The sequence below is a fragment of the Myripristis murdjan genome, chromosome 20, assembly GCF_902150065.1.
Source record: "Myripristis murdjan chromosome 20, fMyrMur1.1, whole genome shotgun sequence".
In the NCBI taxonomy this organism is placed as follows: domain Eukaryota; kingdom Metazoa; phylum Chordata; class Actinopteri; order Holocentriformes; family Holocentridae; genus Myripristis; species Myripristis murdjan.
The window spans coordinates 6,483,083-6,506,785 of NC_043999.1; the positions used below are offsets into that span (position 1 = coordinate 6,483,083).

Sequence of the window (23,703 nt, forward strand, 5' to 3'; positions counted from 1 at the left end):
AATCATCCAATCAGCTCTCCTAGAACTGCTGCCCGTTTCCACTTTTGATGAAGCACACCTCTGTTTTTCTGCAGGATTTGGAATACATGCGCATATAACAAAGTTCTGTAATGTTGTTTTTGTACCAGTAGAGGGAGCAGTAGTTCCATTTATTACCACAGCCACATACCACTGAGTTAGTACTGACAGCTGGAGATAATGAGCTTGTTACAGTGGGAATATCAAGGAAGCATCGAGACCTAACCCTTATTAACTGACTGACTGTGTGTGTGTGTGTGTGTGTGTGTGTGTGTGTGTGTGTGTGTGTGTGTGGGTTCATGGTGCACTTACATAAGGATCGTCCTCCTCACACTGGTCATCTGGGGCCGTGGGATCAGACTTTAACACGAGCTGCTGGATGGAGCCCTGGATAGAAAAAGAGCGAGCAGGGAGTCAGTGTGTTATGTTGCGTAGTAACTTCTGTTTGTTTCATTGCATCCAACTGAAAAATAAACTTCCCACGCACTCTGACACTCTTTCTCCACCTTTTTGTCAATCTGTTCATCCGTCTCTCTGCCCCTACACCAGTATAACTACACACACACACACACAGTCACACACATCTGGTAATAGGCACGTGTCTCCCTCTGGTCCCAGCTGTTGGCACTCAAGAGACAATTTTCACAGTAAAATTAAAATCCCAATCTGCAATTCTGAGCATATTTATTCCAAGTATGTAAATTATTTTGAAATGTCAAATTTTGGGACGTCTTGGTGATTCCAGGGGGAATACCATGGAACTGTGGCAACACTGGATGATTCTTGGTTATATATGGGACCTTTTCTCTTTGACCACCGTAAACAATCCAGTAAAGCCGACGAGCCTGCTGTCACTCTTCCACATGACCTCTGTGGAAAAGTTCAAATGCTACCACATGTTCTTGATATTTCTGCAGTTTAATAGAGCAAGTGTGCAGTATGAGATACCGTACACTTGCACATCTCATACGATCAGTGGACCCCGACTGATAGATCAGCTGGACAATATTATCAGAGGATGTTGGCCAATCACTACATATTTTTGTTACAACTGAATGATTACAAATTCCTTGCTACAAATTTGTGTTTTTATGTCTTTAAAAAAAATCAGTGATTACATCTTTAATGTAAAGTTTTTACTCCCAAATGGTGCAGTTTGGTTTTTGTTCTTGGGCCATCAAAGTTCCTGATGTGAATGTCAATGTCAGCCCCAAATATCTGCTATCGATGTTAACCGGCTGATTTGCGCCGCCTGACAAAATCTGACAGCAACAACTACATTTTGTGTGTTTTACAGATCAAACCTCATGGCCAAGCTTTAGGTGTAATCTCCCAGTTGCATCACATAAACTGATAACCCTCTTTGGCTTTGCAGGGCAGTGTGTGTGTGTGTGCTGCGTACAGTCCACAGAGCTGCACGCCTTAACGGTGCACGCCAGCGGTCCGATCTCTAGTAAAGGCTTGCTGAAGTTTATTGATGGTGAGCGCGGGCCAGAGCACAAACACCTGTTTTTAATGCAACACCTCACAATCTATGAAAGAAGGGGAGGAGAAGGGAGTGAGAAACAAAAAGAGGGAGAGAAAGAAAGGGATAGATAGAGAGAGAGAGAGAGAAACAGGGTGGGTTCGGGGTTAGGGCGGCAACCAAATCAGAGACATCTGTTTTCGCTGTAAACAACATGCATGACACAAACAAAGAATGCACCACGCAACCGGCTCAATGCAAATCACGCCATTGTTATGAAAAACCGGCTAATAACGGGGGATGATTTGATGGGTCAATTTGTAAACTTTTTAATTACATGAGTGACTTGTCAATGATTGAAGGCCGTGGGAGGATTTGTCACTGCCAGGCCGTTTGACTGACACGGTTATTGTTGCTTGCTCAGAAGCTTTGCCCACACACTCAACTACGCCTCTAACACAGATGTCTGCACTCAAACCTACCTTGGAAACTATATTCATCCAAACACACACATAAACACACTCATAACATGGTCAGTAGGGGATTTTGAGTGGCGCTGTTGATACAGGAGTGTGTGTGTGTGTGTGTGTCTGGGGAGACAAAAGACAGCTGTTGCCGAGAGCAAACAACCACAACAACGATGCAAACAATCCCAAGTCCTAAACCTGATATAGACCCTTAAGCAGTGAGGGCCAGCAAAATGTCTTCAATTTGACGTATTTTTCCTCATTTTTCAGTCCTCATGAGGACATTTGATCTTTATAAGTGTAGAAGTATGAGAAAACACACACGCATACCAAGACATTACCCAAATGAAAGAAACGCGTGGTGGTGAAGAGCTGTACAGTGGAGAAAATCTGACATGACAACACGGCCGTTTCAGAAATGAGAAAACCCCAAAGGCTTTTCGTTCAAAGATGATGGGAACAAAGGAAAGGGGAAAAAAAAGGGAACAAAGAAGTGAAGAGGAAAGAATAAAGGAGTGAAGTCGGATTTATGAGGGATGAATTGTTGCCAAAGCAACAAGGGAGCAATGTCATGGATACACTGGTCTGCAACTGCCGCTGGCCGATGTGTGTGTCCGCGTGTGTGTATGTGAATGTGAATATGAGCGTAAAACAGCTGAACTTTTGCACCGTCTGGATGCACCATTTTTTTTTAATAAATTATCAATGTAAACAGTAAACAGTCAAGTTTGACCTATGCATATGTGTTTAAATGCATTTCCGTGAAGCTGTGTGTGTGTAAGCCAACTATGCACATCTGTGTGTTTTGTAAACGTGGTAAGAGACAGAGTTTTGTACGAGTTTATTGGCAGAGCGCTGCTGCTGCTGCTGTGTGGCTGTTATCGTTCTCCCTAGGTGGAGATGGAGGATCTCAGACAGAGCTGCCAGTCCAAACACTGCGAACAGCTGGAAACCACGGCTGACTACTGGTCCTCTTTGTCTGACGGAAAGAGAGAGGGAGGGAGAGAGAGGTCGATGGGAGAATAATGAACAAGAGAGGGCTTATGCTGCCTTCATTTCCACCAGGACCACATCGAGGGAACCGAGCGGCCATCCAACTGTCTAACGTGCGACAATAATGTGAAATCTCACCCACGTTACTCGCGGTGAAATGTGCCGTGGAACCATAAGGCAACGCTGACGTCACTTACGAGATCTATCGGCCTGCAAGCTGGGAACTGAGGTCTCATTTCAGAGCTCGAGCTCCTCCGGTTTCAGTTTGAGTGATGTGAGACCACGACTGTCTGTTGCAAGAAGTGAGGGATGAGATGAATGCAGCAATAAGGGAAGGGAATAAAAAAAAAAAAGTAAGGAGAGAAAGATACGGGCTGTGGTTAAAGAATCTTTTTGCTTGGGAAGTTTCCTAACGGAGTGAAATACCCCGCAAGTATCTGAACTGGCCCTCAGGTGCTTCCATGCTTCCTTTCCTATCTCCTTTAGCAGAGGAGACACAGGACCACCCTTTAGGAAAGGAAAGGAGATGATGCCATCCCACAACTCCCTGCAGCAGCAACATTTCAAGCGATGATTCGGCCACTTCAATTTCAAGGCGTTGACTGAGTTTTGATGTTGTTATTAAGATCTTACATGCATAGGCTTCTAATCATCAGAATCAAAATATCACCACAGAAGTCTGTCTTTGGAGAAAATGCATATGATACACACGCACAGGGCAAAGTATCTAAGATGCACTTTTTATCGTCCATTTTTGTGGTGTCATCCATTTTCGTGGTTTCCCCTCAGCAGACCCACATCATTAACATCCGCCGTGTTGTGTACGTGCAGCCGGACTCTTGCAGCACAGCGGTCGTCCTTTCATAAGTCCTTATGAATTCTCCCTCACATCGTTCCTTGACCTCATGATGTTTTCCATCAAGGTCAAGGAAAAGTGGTTAGGAAAGGACATAGGATGTTTCTTTTCTCTTTTTTTTTTTTTTTTTGACTAGTCAACCACAGCCCTTGTCTCATACGCTGCCGGGTGGTGAAATGCGCCCTCTGGTGGTCATACAGGTCTTCAAGCTCTTGAGCGACTGGCTGTGAAAAGCCTATACTAGTCAGCTGTAACAGACATGGTTCATTTTTGAGCCATTTCTCACCTGAATTTTTAATATTAAATCATTGAAAGGACACATTTCAGTGATTTTGCATCAAACAAAACAAAAACAATGCATACTCGTTAGCTATTTTATGAGTTGTGAAGCGTGCCACAGGTTCTGAAAGTAGTTATCTAATTGTATTTCCCTATTTGGAAATGCAGATTTAACAATAACCACGACGCATAAGCCGCATTTTTTTTTTTTTAAAGGTAGCCTATCTCTTTGCGTTTTATCACGTTTGTCATGTGTGAGGCCCTCCGAACTCCTTGACTTGATTTTCATGCTCAACTTGAAGGATTACTTCAAAAGTCCATCGGATAAACTGGAGCATTTTGGAGATATGGTGTAACGGTGCTGATGTTTGGACATTATTCGAAGTGATGGGACCAGATGTGTTTGCTAGCAGATCTGTGGCAAAACTTAAGCCTCTCCAGATGCAGTTAACAAAGGCGAGAGCGGGAGACACGGGGAAGGAGCGGGAAAGAGACACAGACAAATGGAAAGATTCTGCCTCATTTGAGCACGGCCTCTTGTTGTCTTTTCCCACAGTAACTATAAAGTGCTATCCCTGAATATTCATCCTCTGGGCTTTACGCTCATTCTAAACATATGAGGAATTTGTGTAGAGCATATAATAGGTAACAGTCTCGGCCTGAGAAAGTTGTAACAGCTGAGAGCTCTACGTTTTAGAGATATGAACCGGACCTGAGTGAGCTGATTTAGATCTGACATGGTTATATGCTGTTTTGCAAGTGAACCTGAACTATTTCTTATGTCGTGACGTAAAGACCAAAGTCAGAGCTGGTTTTACATCACATTTGGTTATAAATCAATCGGTGAAGAAAAAAATTAAATTGGTTTCAGCAGCAAACGCACTCCCCTCCTGAAACCGAGAATTCCTGTATAAACACGTTCGCCTTTCATGTCTCATCGTATTTCTTTGAAACTCTCCTCAGATTTCGCTACTAAAAATTTTATGAGAGGAAAATAGCCGCTTGGCGATAAGAACTTTCCACTGTCCTGGAAAAAAAGTATGTTGTAGTTTGTTAATCACACATGCTTACATGACAAGAAATCGGGGGAGACAGAGAGGACAAAGGCTTCAGTGTAGTTGCCCTGCCATGTATTTTAAAAGTTTAAAGAACGCAGGCTGTGTTTTCCAGTTTACCCATTGGCCAGAGGCTGATTTTATGGGAAACCCCATTGTTGGCACGTTTTATTTTATGTGCTCACCCCTTATTAAAACTGAATATTCCTGTAATCTGTGTGGAAAAGGTTCAGATTTGACGTCTTGGTGACATTAAAGGCTAGTTTCTGCCTTTAGGATACAGTCGTTCCTGATCCTGGCTTACACATACGGCCAAAAACGGAGTACATTTCCATTTAAACAATACATATGAAAGAAAAAAAAAATGTTAATTTTCCTCCCTCCCACCTCCTTGTTAAATAACACACTGCCATTTCTGACAATTACATACAGTGGCAGCAAATCAGATGATTGAAAGTAAACAAAAAAAAGTACTAAAGCGTTTAGTGGCTTTTCTTTTGCAAGCCCACAGAGAGCAAGGTACAAGAGCACATCCTACATTTCTAGGTTTTCTCCTGGGCTTACTCCTCCATCCACCTTCAGCAGACACAAGAAGCCTTTCATTCATTATTGATTTTGGTCATTTTTACCCATGTACTTTTCACTATAGTTTGGTTATAATGTTGTCAATCTAGGAATTTACTAATATTGCTATTGCACTCAAGTCGTCCTGGGAGAGAGCATCAGCAAAATTCCCTAAAAGTAAATTAAAATATATACTGCTTGTCATGTATGCACTCATGAACACATGTGGTCATCCACTCCTTGTCTCCTGTGGTGGCCATAAAACTGCCAGCAGCAACTGTTGTGCTCAAGCCTCAGATGCAAAATAGGCAAACGCCCAAGCGCCACGTTTGGTTCTGCTAGTGGGAGTGACTCCAGCCATCCACACTGCTTTCCGCTAACACAAAGAATGAGGGGAAAGAAGTCGTATTAATGTAGTTATCACAGCCAAGACCCTCTATTTTTCTCAGTTCCTGTACACGCTTGTAAATGTAGCCTCATCCAGACTTACCACAAACCTCTCCAGGCCCGTGCCCCCTGCGTTCCCCACAAAGATCCCAGAGCTGGCCTCAAAGGTGAGGGGCTGAGGGCTCCTGGTGAAGGCGACTCGATGGTACTCCTCACAGTCCATGTAGAGACGCACCTGAGAGACAACACCCGATGAACAAGATTCATAAAGACACAAAATAAACTTCCCTGAAAATGGCTTATTCCTTCTTATTAGTTATAAACAGAGCTTATGGTTCTTAACAACTTCCCAGCCTTATAAAATCAAGTAAAGGGTGATAAATGTTGCCTATTTAAACATCTATATATTATATAGATGTTTATATATATTATGTAATGTTAGTGTTACTGTTTCTCAAAAATGAAGACCACATTTTCCATAAACACTGTTGCTTCCCGTCGCAAAGACAATATTGCCACTGCAAGATCACTCTCAGCTTTAGCCAAATCAGCGCTGGAGGTATGGAGCTCTATTAATGTTTTGTGCAGTCCAGTACACCCTGACAGACTCCCAGTAAGGATACAACTACCCTATTTACTTCATGAATCATCATCTCTGAAATTATAACCACCAAATGATAGATCAGTTTATGTGATAAATGACTAAAACCAGTAGTTAGCAGACTAATAATCGATTAATGTCCTGTTGATCCACTAGTTGGACTGACTTCAGCACTAATTTCCAACCACACTGTACCCACCTCGGCCCCCTGTACGGTCAGGGTGAACCTCGCCCATCTTCCTGTAAGGTCTCCCATCTTGAAGGAAGCAGCTTCCTGGGTCCCACCTGGAGTCCCTGGGTCGGTGTAGTACAGCACAACTCTCTGGGAACCATCCTCCACTGCAGACAGCGCAACGCCCAGGTGCACAACCTTTCAGGAGAAATGAGGAGATTCACATTCACAAAACTGTCCTTTACTGTCTTTAACCACGCATGGATCGATCGGTTCCCAGTCTCACTTGGCTAAAGATGACAGAGTCAGAAAGATTAAATTAGGATCTATCGATGTCTGGACTGTATACAGTGAGACAATGATGGGATGTTGGATAGCTTCTGTACTGATTCCTGGCATGCAACCACTTAAATGATGCAGAATGAATGAGAATCGCTGAAGCAATCATGGACATACTTATTAGCTACCGTATTTCACCAATTAATCGCCCGGCCGCAAATAGCCGCCTGGTTCTTTTAAACGCCTGGGGTCTGCACCCATTTTGCATATTAAACGCCCACCCGAATAACCGCCGGGGTGATTATTTGCATTATATTGAGGTAACCCAAAATAAGGCTATTCACCTTATTTTTGCAGAAGTAAACAGTTAGCCGCACAATAACTGTGCAGCACTTCCGTTTTCTGCCAAAATAAGAGAGCTAGCTAACGTTAGAAAAAAGGGTGTACCGTAATATTAAATCGACCGACTGTAAATATGTTGGACAGTAACTGTCATCACAATAATGACCTGGTGCAGGTCTGTGCAAAAATAAATAAAGGCCTGCAGCGAATAGCCGCCTGGTTCTTTTAAACACCCGGGGTCCAACTTGATTTTGCGTATTAAACGCCCAGGCTATTAATTGGTGAAATACAGTATGTAATATTTAGAAAGCTTGGTAAAGACTAGTAAATTACCAAACAGCTAAAGAGGCTGAGGGGCACTCTGTGGTTAAGGTCAGGAAAAGGTTAGGTTTAGTCAATAAAATGGAAACTGGACACAGTCTCAGGTCTCACTGGAAACGGGAATTGAATTTGGGTCTTGTGGGTCAAAGTCCTGTCCTCTTGTTGTTTACACCCGCCTTCCACCCCAACCTCCTCTCATCACCGGCTTTCTCATTCATCATACTACGTCACCATCCCCCTGATGCCAATGTGTGACTTTGGGTTCTAATAGGTGCCTTTCGGCCATGACCAAGCTGTGTCACTTGATGCCCTGGGAGTGAGAATGAGTTGAAATGTTTAACCCCACCTGTGCGCACTGCCTCACCTTTTGGTAAGCATCTGTAATGGCGAACAGCACGCCGCCACGTCGCGTGGTGGGCTTGGCTGTGACCGTGATGGCAAACTCCTGGTAGAACGGGTCGGGGATGAAGGACTTGGTGAGTCGGCCCACGTTGGCGTCCGGTCCAAAGCTGTAGGCGGGGTAGCCCTCGAATCCCGTAACGAAGGAGACGGAGGGAGGGAGGGGAACGCCGATCAACTCTGTCAGATCCAAGTCTCCCTGGGAACCACGCTCTGCAAAAAAAAAAAAAAAAAAACAACACAGAGAAGAAAGAAAACACTGTTAGCAGAGGGGAAAAAGGACCCACAGGTAGCTGATGAAAAGGGAAGTACATCATTGGACTACTGAGACCTTCACCAAACAAAAATAAACGGAGTTAAAAAGTCATCAAACAGTCGTTTAAATAAACAGTTATGAAGGGGCAAAAAAGTAATGGCTTCCACATGGAAACAACAGAACATAAAAGGGTTAAACCATCAGTCTTGGCTGGAAAACTCTGCAGAATTCACCCATCATGCATCTGCTCTCCATTGGTGCCAAAAGCCTTTTTTCCCAGCATTCCTGTGATTGTTCTATTTATGATACAGGACAAATGTTGCAAAATGTTTGAAATAAATAACAATATGAGCTTGATGATATTGAATAGATAAATAATCAATGAAAAATGAAAAAAAAGAAAAAGTTTTGACTGTTTCACCCTAACCACCTCTTTCAGGATTTGAGTCTAGCACCTACAGTAAAACCAGGTAGTCCACAAATCCCTGCTGATCCCCTGCATGAGCCCTGTGGATCCTGGTAAGACGGCCTGGGTGGTGCTGACTCACTGGACATGCTGATCTCTGACAGGATGTCAGATACGCCCCGTAAGGTTCGCCAAGAGGATGAGAGGGAAGAGACAGAAGCACTTCCATCTGTCTGACGCCTTCAGCGATGTCATATCATCCCGATATTCTGCACTCGTGCATGCCTGAATACACACACACACACACGCATCACACACCGTCTTTGTCTCTCTGACAGACGTATGCACACAAGTTTCTCTTTCTTTGCCTCTCACTATCTCTTTGTCTTCATATCTCACTTTCTCTTTGCCTCTCTCTCTCTCACACACACACATATTGACACACACACTCCACTACACCTGGTTCTCCTTAGTGGGGAGACCCTTGAAACAATTGTCTGTTCTTTGGGAGTGTATGGGGCAGCGGGGTATAGCAGCTGGGCATCTGGAAGGCATTAGGTTAGACTAATACACACGTGCTGCTCAGTGGCAGCTCCTGTAAATTAGGCTTACCGCGTGGTGTTTGGGCATGTGTGTGTGTGTGTGTGTGTGTGTAAGTGTGTATGTGTGTGTGTGCGGGAAGGAGAAAGACAGAAAGAACGGGGTTAAGAGACATCCATGACTGTAGATGGATGTGTGAGTGTGTGTGTGTGTGTGTGTGTGTGTGTGTGGCTAGTCCACACTGCTGCTAGGGCTCCCTACAGCGAGAGAGGCACATTCCCTTCCTCCTGGATTAATTGGACTAATCCCTACCGTCTATGGCAATTAAAAAACAACAGTGAATTGCAATCCACACCACTCCACTGTGCAGTTTGTGAGTCTATGGAATATTTGAAAAAAAAAAAAAAAAAAAAAAAAAAAAGAACTGGATTGTATTTGTTCTAGCCACCAATACTCAACAGGAGTGGTTTTAATAAAAGCGATTCTAGTTTTTTTTTTTTTTTTTTTTTTATCTCAGCACTTGGAGTACAATCTTTTTCCATGTAACTGAAGCCAAAATGAGAAAGAGAAACACTTCAGAAGACGTTAATACAGATCAGTCCCTGGGTCAAGTCACACTGGTTAGTATCACTACGAATGCAAAATATTTTAAAGATCCACTTTAGGGCAATTGAGATTTAAGGTAAGATATTAGGCGCTTCAACTCTGTGCATTTGGAAACTCTCATGGAGCCCCGAAGTTTTCAAAGATACAACATATGTCCTGTTGAATTAAAAAATGATGTATAAAACGATGCATATCTATTTATTTTTTCTATTTGATGCAATGGTGCAGCCATAAAACAATGGCATCTATGCTTTGAATATTTCACTCAATATAAGTGTGACGTGGATGCAGTGAAGTGTTGCAACCAGCAGTTACGGAATATATATGTGCCATTGTCACATAAATAATTTGTTTATTCATTTTATATAAATACAAAAAGACTTTTTTCCAACTTTGAAGCTATACTTAAGTGGAAATTTAAGTGAAAACAAGAGTTCAAGGCGTTAATCATAGAAAAAGCATCTTTAATTTGTTTCACTGCTCTCTTGTGGTTGTCCTAAATTCCCAGGACTCATATTGTCTTGATGCAGTTAACTCCACCCATCTGGCACTGCAAGCATGCTAAAACAATTGCTAAGATTTATCTCCCAAATACACTATGACCCATTTCTGGTTCCAGACAGGCCTGAGTGCCTGGCTGGCGGGCTCCGCTGCCTGCATCGCCTCTAGACAGAGCGCTGGACGCCGCTCTTCGTCTTCTCTGTGTCGTCAACATGCAAATCCAGCCAAAGTGTATCAGCCAACGTTCCCACAGCTCAGCCTGTCACCCCGGCTCTGCCTCCCAAAAAAGTGACATCACTGCAGATGTTCCTCCGATAGCCCGGTGTCTTAACAGCTGGACAGGTTGCCGTGGAAACACAGCGAGACTCTCTGGCCTCAGTAAAGTTCCCATGATGCACCGGCAACCCAATACCTCAGGGAGGACAAGGGCTTTGCCAAATCGTTGCAGAAATCAAGCTGCGTTCCTCGACTGGCCTTGCACTGCGTGAATGCTCTGTGCATCATCACCTGGCCATCTTTGACAACAGGCGACTGCAATTAAAATATATTTGCTTGTAATCAAACCGGCATGTAAGAGGTATCTGGCTGCATCGCTGGGTACTGAATGCATTCGTCATAAGAACACTGCGAATAATGAAACTAGAGCAGTGAAAATGTAAAACACCCCAGTACAGCATAATGTTAGCGGTGAGATACGGCGGTGTAATGGAGCCCAGGAAGTGACATCTCAATGTAATCAGGTTTGGCCGGACCTCAACACCACCTGCGCTGGAGCAACACACTAAAAAGAAAGAGGAGAAGAAGAAAAGTCCCGGGGAGATAGAGTCCGCTCTGCAGCCAGTGTTAACAGTAATAACTTCAAGGTGCTTCAAAGGAAGTGCAGGTCATGCTGTTGCTGTGTTGTTAAGTTTTTGAGTCATCGGGGAATACCGCTGGCGTTGGAAAAGTAAACTCCCTTTCCTGGGAAACGGGAAGCTGTCCTGGACCACTGGCGATCAAAATCACTGTAATCACCGAGCGAAAGTACAAGAGATGTGCTCTGAATTTCACAGAACATACTGACACACTTGGTACAACAAGGTATCAAATTTACGGCAAAGAGACAGTGCAAGACGTTTAATGGCCAGTAAAACCCTTTAAGGCACGTAAAAAAAAAAAAAAAAACTGTGTTTCGCCTTTTTGTGCCCATTTTGTTGTTTGGTGGTGTATTTACTCATTCCCTCGGATCCTTAGCCAAACTCTGATAACTCTGATCAAGAGATATAGCGGGGAAAATCTGTCCTGCTATCTACAACAATGATTAACTTCAGGTTTTGGTATTAACGGCCCCCGGAATCAGCTTCAATTTCTGCATTGAAAGTCGCCTGAATCGATCATAATGCAATGCAACAACAAGACACGTGTGTTTTAAGCAAGGGGCAACTGCAGCATTCAGGTAAATGCAAAATGAAGAACATGTAACATCAACAGCAGCCATAATGGGTCCCATGATGTGGGACTCCGTGGTGGGGCCACTTTATATTCAAAATGCTGGTCCCCGGTGTCAAAAGCTATCATTCCCTTAGTTTCGTTCAAAACGGAGCAGAGGCTCAGGAATTGGCTCAATCCAGTCCTTTCCTCAGGCTTAAATCGTGGATGAAAATAAGAAAGGTTGAGGAAAAAGAGGGTATTCCAAACGAGTAAATTACAGCATATACCACAAAAAAAAAAAAAAAATCACCTTGAATGACCTCAACATCAGACTCTAGTAGTGTAAGATGGATTTTTCAATTTTTATTCTATAGCTCCTAAAAAATAATCACCTATTTCTACATAATATCAGTGCAGCAGATGAGCAGGAAGGAAAAATAAAAAATAAAATAAATAAATAAATAAATAAATAAACAAATAAATAAAATACTCCCCTTTCAGGCTACAGAGGTTAATGCGGGATATAAAATTAATCAACACATAAATTCCTCTTGAAATCCTGGCACAATGGGCTCCTGGGGCAGCAGTTTTGGTGCATGCTGTAATGGAAGGCTAGATTAACTTAGATTAGTTTTTTTTGTTGGGTTTTACGTGTGTGCGTGCGTGTGTGTGTGTGTGCGCGCGTCTGTGTGCATCCGACTCTGTATGAGTGCATTTCTGTCCCAGTGTGTGTTTACAGTGATATCTAGGGTTTGCATGCCTGCTCTCCGTCCAGATGGAGCCCAGTCGCTCCACACAGCACTCCTTCCAGCGGGCTGTTTCCTAAGTGGGGCAGTGTGTTGCAGGGGTGTGTGTCCCTGACTGAGAACGTCCCGGAGCAACACATTGTTAGGACAAAACCCAGCTTGTTATGAATAGTGGGAACGGCAACACTCTGCCTTTGCTGAAAACCACGACGTGAAGGATATTAAGAATGCTGTTCCAGGATTAGATGGCCTGAACGCTCACAAACTTGACTGACAGCACAAAGCTCAACACAGTCACCGGACATTAAAGGAGAGCGTGTAACCTAAGTCCTTAGTTTACGATACTTTTACAGAGTGGAGCCTCTCCATTTCAGAGAGTGCATGTGAAGTTTCCAGTCCAGTCACCACGAAAAAATGTTGGTATTTTATGTTTCTATCAACCGAGGATACATTGAAATGTCACGTTTAGTATTTAGGAGATAAGCGGCGTGATGGATGACACAATAAACAGGACTTTGCCTCTGCAGACTGAGGTTCGCATCCCGTCTCAAGTGAAACCTGTGCTCATTTTTAGCTAATATTCACCGGCTAACGTACGTAATTATAAAAAACTTTAGCCCGCGTTTTCGTAACATTGACCGTGACCTTTACCTAACCTTAACCATGATGATGAACCTTTTTCCGAACCATAACCATGTAGTTTTGGTGACTTATGAAAGTGGTTAAAGCACCACATTGGCTTTAGGTCTGAATGCTGATATGCAACACATTTTTGGTTCAGTAACACTGATATTTCAATGCATTTGTAAGTTTGCAGAAATGTAAAATGACATTTTATTCTAGGATGGGTTGGACTTTCAGGTAAAGCTTTTTCCCCCACAGTGCATATTTTACTATAATACAACTCTTCATAAAGAAAGAATTGATTAGATAATCTTCATAAAGAGTTTATTCTCCTTTAAGAGGTTACCCATTCTGGAAACCTTGTTGAGCTATTATAATTCAAATTAAAATGTATTTTACTCCATTTTTTTTTTTTTTTTTTTTTACAGGTTCGAGATACACAAATAACTCCGTCAGCCAGAGGGAAAATGTCTTAAATCCATTGAATTGTTTTGCAAACAAAGCCACCAAATGGGAAGCTGTGTGTCAACAGGGGGCGCCACACTGCTGTTTGGAACTGCTCACAGCTTTAAATTGTGGTCCCTTGTCCGGGTACAATGTCCAGACTACATAATCCTGTTTTTTTATTGTTTCCATCTGAGCACTCTGCTCAGCAAAAACCTCGCCTGTAGAGCTCCTCTGTTATTAGCACAGTTGGCAATACATGTTACTGAGGGTTATCCAGTTCAAGTAATAAATGCTGAATTAGTATGAACACCGGAGCAAGGACAGTTAAGTCTGAGTTAAAGCAAAAAATAAATATATATATATATATATATTGGGTGAAATCGAACACCAGCACACACTGTACAAATGGAATAATGAAGAGAATCCTGGTTTAAAGAGAACAGCAAGTGCAGACGGCTCAGGGCAAAACTCTTTGTACATCACTGTTTTTGAAAAGTATCATCTGTTAACTTTTAAGTGAGCACTTAATAAAACACACACTCACACACAGTCAAATGCTGGTGCACACACACACACACACACACACATTTTGCACAGTAGATAGAATAAGAGAAATACGCCGAGAAAATCAATGGCTTTGGTGGAGGTCTGGCTTCAGCTCTGGTTATTATTAAAGAGATGCTCGTATTAGCCAACGGTTCATTTCATTGGCAATTTCAAGCTGGTTTTGGCTCACAAAAAATGATGCTCTTCTACTTGGTGTGGATTAGGATGTCAATCTGGTGTGTTTGGGCCACGGGGTGACTTCTGTTTGCAGGCCAAAGACACACTACAGAAAGAAAGAAAGAAAGAAAGAAAGAAAGAAAGAAAGAAAGAAAGAAAGAAAGAAAGAAAGAAAAGTGAGAAAAGTGACAGTACAGACATGGCCGACTTTGGCACAAAAGAAATTATGCTCTGGATTAGGATGTCAGTCTGCTGTGTTTGGGCCAGGAAAGACTTCTGTTTGCAGGTCAAAGACACACTACAGAAAGAAAGAAAGAAAGAAAGAAAGAAAGAAAGAAAGAAAAGCAAGGAAAGTGACAGTACAGACATGGCTGACTTTGGCGCAAAAGAAATGATGCTCTTCTACTTGGTGTGGATTAGGATGTCAGTCTGCTGTGTTTGGGCCAGGAAAGACTTCTGTTTGCAGGCCAAAGGCACACTACAGAAAGAAAGAAAGAAAGAAAGAAAGAAAGAAAGAAAGAAAGAAAGAAAGAAAGGTGAGGAAAGTGACAGTACAGACATGGCCGACTTTGGCGCAAAAGAAATTATGCTCTGGATTAGGATGTCAGTCTGCTGTGTTTGGGCCAGGAAAGACTTCTGTTTGCAGGCCAAAGATGGCCAGCATGAATTAATATTCCTATAAGAAAGAAAGAAAGAAAGGGAGAAAGAAGGAAAGAAAGAAAGGAGGTCTCAGACGTATCGGCCATAATAAAGCAGCGGTGATGGATGTGGCCTTTGGACGGGTTTAAGTGGTGCCGGCCAAAGTCATTCACCAGTCAGTCAGTCCACAGCAGTCTGTAATGACCTGTCACAGGTAATGAAGGACTTTGAGTCTGGAATCTAATCAAACCTCAATCACGTATAAATCCGCGGCACGCATGCACATACTTTGACGGACACACTTACACACCGCATATGCACAGACGTCTACAGACACACACACACACACACACACACATCTCAGTACCGGGCGTCGGGTTCTGCCACTTGGTTCTTGGTTTCGTGGTTTCATGCTAACTCTCCTTATCTATACAATCATGTATATACTTCAGCTCCATCTGTATATTTCATTTCATATTCATTACCATCTGTATATTATCACATCTCATATCTCTTTTCCTTAGGTTAGCCCTTATTGTATATTTTAGTTTTTAGTCTTTATAGTCTTTATTGTATATTTTTAGCCTTTATTCTTTTTTATTTAACTTTATTGTATGTTTCTACTGTTGCTGCTGGAACACCAGAATTTCCCTGGTTGGGATCAATAAAGTATATCTATCTATCTATCTATCTATCTACATTTTGAAGCATGTGCATTCACGTAAACACACAGACGAACACTTGTTTCAGTGCAAATGGATCCTAAATGTTGTTCGCGTGATGCAAACCCTTATTGTTATGTAGTAAGGGCTCTGCAGCTGCGGTCACACCACATGTTACAGACATGAGCCGCTCCTCTCTCTGTCCAAGGTCCCGTTTAACTGCATGCAATCATGTCAGCCTTTGTCCATCACTTTCCTCTTATTTATTTCTCTATAAGTTGTTGTTTTAGCGTTTCATTTGATCTTTTTCTGCTCAGCACGTTGTAAATCATGGTTTTTAAAAAGCAATTTACAGATAAGCTTCATTAGGTTTTTTATAAATTCATGTGAACAATGTTTTGGTTCTTCGACCTTCGTCTAAGGATTGGGTCTAAGGACTGAAATGCTTTTGTGAAGTGTAATAAAAAGAAAGACAACTGCAATAAGAAGGCAATGTGCTGGAGCTTACTTTTCTCTGTGTGCTTATATCTACACCTTTGTATATTCACTGAAGGATTTCAACTGCACATGCCACTTCTTTTCTCCTGATACCGTCTTACAGGGCAACAAGTTCAGCGGGTCACCAAGCTGTCTCTCTCTGAACTCCTATGGAGACACGCATGCTGAAATGTGAAAATGTTCAACCACAGTAAAATGCTGAGAGGTCACTTTAAAGCCGTTGTGGTTCGTGCGGTAATCACAGAGAACAACGGTAAGAGATGGCAGAGCAAAAGCACGATATTTTAATCAGTCAAATAGTGCAGAAAATTGGCACATATACAGTACAGAGACCAGGGAAATAAAAACTTGGCTATATCACTCGCAGGCAAAGCATTCCAAGTTGAAGCTCCTCATCAGGCAGCATCCTGCATAGCCAACTTTGTGCTCCCTGCCCCCAAATCCACCAATTTTATGCGCTATTTGAGCAAATTAAATATACTTTTGCAATTCAAGTGGTGTCCCATCTCCCATTTTGCTGAAAAAGCGCAGAGCAGACCGATCGTTCCAGGTCGTCCTCGCATCTACGTGATGACACGAAGCTGAAACGATTACATAAGACACTGATCTGCTTCAAATATCATTCTACTCAATTCTATTGTATTCTACTGCTAGCAAGCCTCTGTGTTGCGTCTCCAGGTGGCCTTTTACAGTCTAGTTCCTGCAGGTTAAACTTCAAAACAAAAGACTTTAATCTTCTTCATCGGTCCTTTTAGAAATGATTCAGTGCGAGTCCAGTGTTTGATTGACAGGCAGAGGTGATGTCAGCCACATGTGGTTGTGAAAACCACAAACTGCTTGTTAAATTGAGGCGGCCACACAGCCTGTGTGCGTCTGTGCGTGTGCAACTATCTGTAAGCGTGTCTGCATGTGCTCGGCGTTTGTGCACGTATTTGTGTGTGCACATGGTCACGGGAGGCTAGAGGCCTTCCACTTAGCACAAAGCCAGTCTGTTAGCACCGAGCTAAAGCGGCGAGTCAACACAGTCATTAGCCAAGGAAAGCAGTGCTAACTGCTAATGCCCTCTCCTTGATCAAAGCCTCCCAGCACTTAGCAGAGGCATGAATGGGGCTCGTTCAGGGTGACCTCAGAGACAGTCCTTTTTTTTTTTTTTTTTTTTTTTTTTTGCATTTCCATGTCTGCCTGTCCAAAGAAATTAAGCTTGTCTGTGTTGGCGCAACATGCAAAGAAACGGGATGATAGTTTTGTTAATTTTGTGACATGCTCATCACTTTGCATATACAATCATACAAAGAATATTTATTTCCTACAAAAAAGACCACAAGATTGCACTACTTCTAATCCTCACTCCTTAAACACTTTCCTGTTGCAATCTTCAAGCTCACAGTCTGAGCACTGCAGGCTTTGTGCAGAAGCTAATGAGAGTAGCAGCGTATATTTTTTTGTTATTTGTTATGTAGGCAAGGCTTCTTTATGTCTGAGGAATGTGATGGTCATCTTTCAGTAAGTACGTGATCATCATTTTCAAGTAGGAGTGTGATATTCATGTATCTTAGGAATGGATGAGAGGCTTAGGGCCATATGCATAGAGAGTCGGGCTAAAATGCAGAGAATGTGTCAAAGTCAGCCCGCTGTGAGATTTGTGCAGGTTGATGCAACACTTCAGAGCACATTATCCAAAACAGAGGGTTTGTGGTCGATTGCATCAATGTATTGATCGCATTGGGAAAAACAGATTGCATCATGTTGCAGGCACCTTGCTCCAACATTTGAACCATCTGAGCTGCACCCGGAGGAAAAAACAAAGCTGTGCGAGGCGGGTTTTTTTTTTTTTTCTGTAATGCATCCATCTGGGGCAACAACAGAGAAATGTGTTCCATTATCGCTTATTAAAGCTACAGTGTGGGATTTTTACATGCAAATAAATGTTTGTTGCATTCAATCTAATGCCAAACAAGCTCACACGGTGATGATTAAGCCTATCATCCGACACCTAAACCCAACTGCAAAGCTAGTTTCTGTGGCGTCAGTCCTGCGCTGGTGCACAGCAGACCTTAAGTGGCATGTTTTACGTCAACCACACTGCACAATTTCTTCTGGAACTGTATAATTGAAATTATAGCATGTATAATTACTTCATCTGACAATTCCACGACTGTATCAGTGCTTTTTCCCTATTTTTCCTTGCATATGAAGACTGAAGGAAACCCAGAAGCATACTTTTCAAGCAGCATTTAATTTGCTGCCACAAGAGGGAGAAAAATCACAAAGAACTGGAATGTTTTATGAAATTGATGCCAATTTCAAACTCACGAGTCAGGTATGATCACTGGTGTGGGAAATCTTTTCTCCAATAGGAAAGAACAATATGTCTGAACCAGCTACATTTTTTTTTAACCACCCATACCAGATGGTATGCATTAGAAATGTAGGTAATAGGACTGTACATTTTATTTGTGTCACATAACAGGATGTCTGGGTAATGAAGTCCCTCAAACTCTCAAAAATCCCAACAGTTATCGCTCACTGCCACTAGGGGCTGCCAAAGTGCTGTGTTTCCTCGTGCAGCTTTAATATTGAAGTACAAAATTCGTTCAGGGTCTTGGCCTCAACTTTGGTGTAATCATTGAAATGCCAGTATCATCAAACTCAGTGTAAAGAAACAGGAGACTCCATTGAAGCTCACACCCTGTTCAGTTCAGCGCTACAGTTCAGCTTTTTCCACTGTATTTTAAAGCAAATAAGCTGCGACCTTTCAGGAAATTTTGCCATCAAAACGCACAGAATGAAATCTGTGTATGTTTCTATCTAGCTATGATGTTACACTCTCATTTCAAACACTTGGCTCCGGCTGTCCTCATTAAGTAGGAGGACATTTTCCACTATAAAGTCGACATGAGCAGTCCTTTCTCTAATAACACAGCAACCGGGTATCAACACAACACAGCACAGCCGATTAGTGGAGACAGCTTTTACAGCTATTTAAATTTCAAGTGCTTATGAGATAAACCAGATGTTTTACAGGAATCTGAATAAGGCGCTTCAACCCTCGCCATCCTCCCTGCTGGAAGACAGCCAGCGACATTTCCACAGGTATTTTAATTCATATGTGAATAGCTCTCTCTCTCTCTCTCCCTCTCTCTCTCTCCCTCTCACTCTCTCCTCTCAGCTATCAACAGGCTCCATTTGACCATGCTTATCAGGGCGATCGCTGGTTTTTAAAATTTATTCTGCTAACAAATTTAGGAGCCAATCATTTTCTGTCACAGCGAGCGTTTGGAGCCACATGGGAGTTTTGCAGGATTTTAATGTTTAAAATTTATGAGGTCATGACATTTGAGAACTTTTGAAATGACATTTAAAAAGAAAAAGTTACACAAGAGCTGTCACAAGTGTGTTTCCACTTGCATTCCACACTTATCAATGTCAACCTAGAGTAGCTGTGCTCGGCAACCGTTCCCAGTGGATGCTTACATAAAGAGTGGTCTTGATGCTGGTTGCAGCTGCTGAGAGCATGAACTACAGTGATTTGCAATCGTTCTGTCTGCGTTAATTTAGCATCATCAAGAACCCAGTCAGCAATCACCTCCAAATTCTGTGCTGTATTTCACAAGATATTGGGTTTCCATGACACCAGAGTAAGCATTGGCTCACTTGGTTCAGTGACCCTGTTTTGTGAAGTCTGCGAGCCAAGACTGACTCAACCAAACTCTCCTCATGTCCCCAATTAACCCCTGCATGCACGTAGCCTTTGGCTCCACTGAGGAACAGGACTACTTCAGCATCGGGCTGGGGTATCATTATGCAGCCACGAGCCGTGACTTCCTGCAGTGGAAAAAAAACAGAAAAGAAAATGCAATAATGCAATTAGCTAATTAGGCAGAGGAAAGTAAATGCTGAGCATTAAATGCTTTGAGGGGAATTCCACATGAGGCTAACCAGTGGAAATTACAATTGATCCTGTAAAGACGGCATGGTAAGTAAGACTGGGAACCAGTGTTCAGCAGCTGTGATTACAGGCTGGTCAATAACACTGCATTTCAGTCAGATTTTCAGGAATTAGGGAATCATTTCACTTTTCCACTCACTTTTTTACATTTCTGGAATTAGTTTCATCGGGTTCTCTATTCAGAGCCACATAAAGTATTTATGTAGTATTTATAAAGTATTTACGTGGCTCTGTAAATTGTAAAAAAGACTTGTTTTTGTTCTCCATGATAGTGATATTATGTATGCTGAAGCTTCCTAATGTTATTCCTGTGGATTACATTAAGAGTAACTACAGCCTCATTGGTGTGCCTGTCTGCACAATAGACAGCCACATTATTGAAAATTGCCCCTTTGAATTTGCCAAAGCGCAGCGTTTCTGCAAGAGGAGTGACTTCAGTTGACTTCATCGGCTCTGTTACACCTGATTCAGTTTGCCAGATGCAGCCTTGAAATTAACTGAAAAACATCACATGTAATTGAACCAGGCACACCTCGTCATGTTTTTGTTCAATAAATGAGGCTTATCCAGCTTCGTTTCTGCCAAGTCAAACTCCAAGAAATGACACCACGATGTGCTGTACCCACCGCAAAAAAATTAGAGCACATTGTGTCATCCTGCTTCAGGCCAACAGCAGGATTGAGACCAGAAACCAAGACCCCAAATGAAAGAAAGGTGGAATTCATTAAAAATACACAGATGCAGCATCACGGAAGTCTAATTTTGACTGCCTGTTTGCTGCACCACTGCTGCACCACTGCTGCAAATAAAAGAACTTATTTCTCAATCAATCCCTCAATCAATCACTTTATTTATAGCCTACAGTGCATTTTATACAGCAAGTGCAACTAGAAACAAGAATGAAGAGCAATACATTTAAAACTGAAAGCAGAAGAAAACAAAAGCACATTGTCAATTTAATTTAGCAGCTAAAGACACGGAGAAGAGAAGAAGACGAGGTTGGACAGGTGATAAAAACACAACAGAAAACTAATCGCTGTAATCAATGCAAGTGACATGTTAGGCTATGGCTAAAAAAAGGGGTTCTTTGCTCTTATGCTATAACAGGATCACCTAAACTGAGCAGAGTTTGCCTTGTGGGAGGAATAAGTTTTAAATATTCTCACAAACACACAAAGCCACATGCAAACACCTTCAAGATTCACCAACCTCCATGCGCAAAAGTGCCTGCACCTAGAAAAACAGGGGCTTAGTGTTAAAAACGATTAGTCGATTCATCAATTAGTTAACCATGATCATTCTGATAATCAATTAATCGTTTTAAAATATCAATCATTTTCTGGCTATGGCTTCACAAATCCTTGCTTTTATGTATTTCATGGCATAAAATGGAAAGTTTATGATTTTTTTGTCTGATGGTCAGACTAAGTAAGCAATGTTACGGCATCACCTCGGGCTCTGTTAACTTGCAATAGGCATTTAGCATTATTTTTGACAACTGACAGACAAAAAATTAATCGAGTAATCAAAAAATAATCAGTAGGTTAATCAACGATGAACATGATCACTAGTTTCACCCCTGCAGAGGCTCCTCTCTCTCTTCATCATTCCCTACTCATTCTCTTTCTCACTCTTCTTCTCTTTAACAGAATTTTGATGCACAGTCATATTCACGGCTCTATTTTTACATGAGTGTCTTTATAAAGTTTGACAGGGACTGTGTCTTTCTCTCACACACACAAAAACATGGCTGAGGCTGCAACCTCAGTCGCCACAATAAAAGGTTGCTATTTAACGTTTCTGCTCACCAACACATATGATGAAATATCAACACTTCTGAATTAAAAATATGTCGCATGTCCACATTTGGTGGTGAATCCTGCAACCGCATCACGTGGTGGTTACCTAACATCAGCTGACGTTAGCTTCTTAGCTATTTTATCCACTTTCTTCTTTCTTGCTTTGTTAACTTCATTAGCCACCGAAACTACTTGGTTAGAGTTAGGAAAAAGTTTAGCATCGTGGTTAATGTTAGGGAAAGGTTTGCCATTATAGTTAAGGTTAGGAAAAGGTCATGGTTAACTGCTAGGAAAGGTTTGTGATCATGGTTAACGTAAGGAAAAAGTTTATCATCATGGTTAAGGTTAGGAAAAAGGTTTGTCAGTGTAACAGATATGAACATATGTGTTAAAACTAAGAGAAAGACAACGTATAGTTTAAATGGTTAAGGTGCACTCTAATGTGTTTTATTTCATATTTGGAAAGAGGCATTTTGAAATAATACTTCAAGATATTTCTTAAAATATTTCTTTATTTCTCCAGGTTTATTATTACTTAGTTAGTTAATGTTTACTCTGAGATGTCTGTAATCTATTATTCCAGCAGAGAAATGTGTTCTTATTGATTGCTCTTGTCTTCCGGGTTTCGCCTGCAGGGGGCGCATGTTGCTGACGGCTTGTTCATTACAGTTTGAACCTGAAGCCAGCAACACCGTCTCTCGCTTCATTTATTTCTATTTCCCCTTACAGGTGTGTAACATCAGCACAGTTAATGTTAGGAAAAGGTTTGTCATCATGGTTAAGGCTAAGAAAAGGTTAACGTTAGGTAACATGGGCTAATGTTCGATAATATTAGCGAATTATGGCTAAAAACATATATGTCTCTTGCTTAAACTCAGTAATCCAACCCCGGTCTGTGGAGGGAAAGTCCTGTAAAATGAACCACCACCTCACCTGCCTGCTGGTGTTGTGTTTATCGTGTTATACTATGTCAAGAAACTTGAAAACATCAGCATTTCAACGCATCTTTGGTTTGCAGAAACATAAAATGCCAATGTTTTTTTTTTTTTTTTTTCCTGGCAAATCGGCTGGAGAGACACACAGACATAGATAGACCACAGAGAGAGAGAGGCAGAGAGAGAGAGATGACCCGTGTCTCTTGCTCGCTCTCTCTCTCTCTCTCTCTCTCTCTCTCTCTCTCTCTCTCTCTCACATACTCACAAACACACACACAAGGGGAGCCTTATGTTAAAGCCTTAGGTAAAGTGAGGTCTGGACAGGGCTAAAGGGGGCTACAAGGGGCTGAGCGCTGAGCAGAGTGCATTCTTGTGTTTCTTCCAGCATTCATCACAGGGAGCCGAGCGCCGAGGCACACAGCCTCAGCTAGGCTGGTGGTCTCACTGACTACTGTCCACTTAATGTATGGAAATGTATACAGCAGGAACCTCTCACTGAAGTACAACAGCTTCCTTTTATACACGCTCTTTGGTCTACTGTGCAGTTTCAGCTCCACGGGTCCAGTGTTGAGTGTGCTCTACTGAGAGTGCACAAACAATATTCAGACGATGTGAAGCTTAGTCACATCGTGTACTGAAACATTAGTATGTACTCAGTTGAACTAAATAAATACTAGATACACATTAGTATGTACTCAATTGAACTAAATAAATACTAGATACACAAGAGCTGCACCAACTAAGTTAAGGAAACAGTTTGCCCA

At 42.0% G+C, this 23,703-nt stretch overlaps 1 protein-coding gene across 2 annotated transcripts in view; it reads right to left on the reverse strand.

Moving 5' to 3' along the window:
• The window catches only part of LOC115379070 (collagen alpha-1(XVIII) chain-like), an 80,379-nt gene that overhangs the window by 28,859 nt on the left and 27,817 nt on the right, over positions 1-23,703 (reverse strand). For both annotated transcript variants that reach the window (XM_030079744.1, XM_030079743.1), the window contains exons 3-6: positions 8,164-8,411; positions 6,885-7,055; positions 6,188-6,319; positions 331-405 (exon numbers count right to left, since the gene is read on the reverse strand). In XM_030079744.1, the coding sequence (XP_029935604.1) occupies positions 331-405; positions 6,188-6,319; positions 6,885-7,055; positions 8,164-8,411 (626 nt within the window). The remainder of the gene's footprint in view (positions 1-330; positions 406-6,187; positions 6,320-6,884; positions 7,056-8,163; positions 8,412-23,703) is intronic.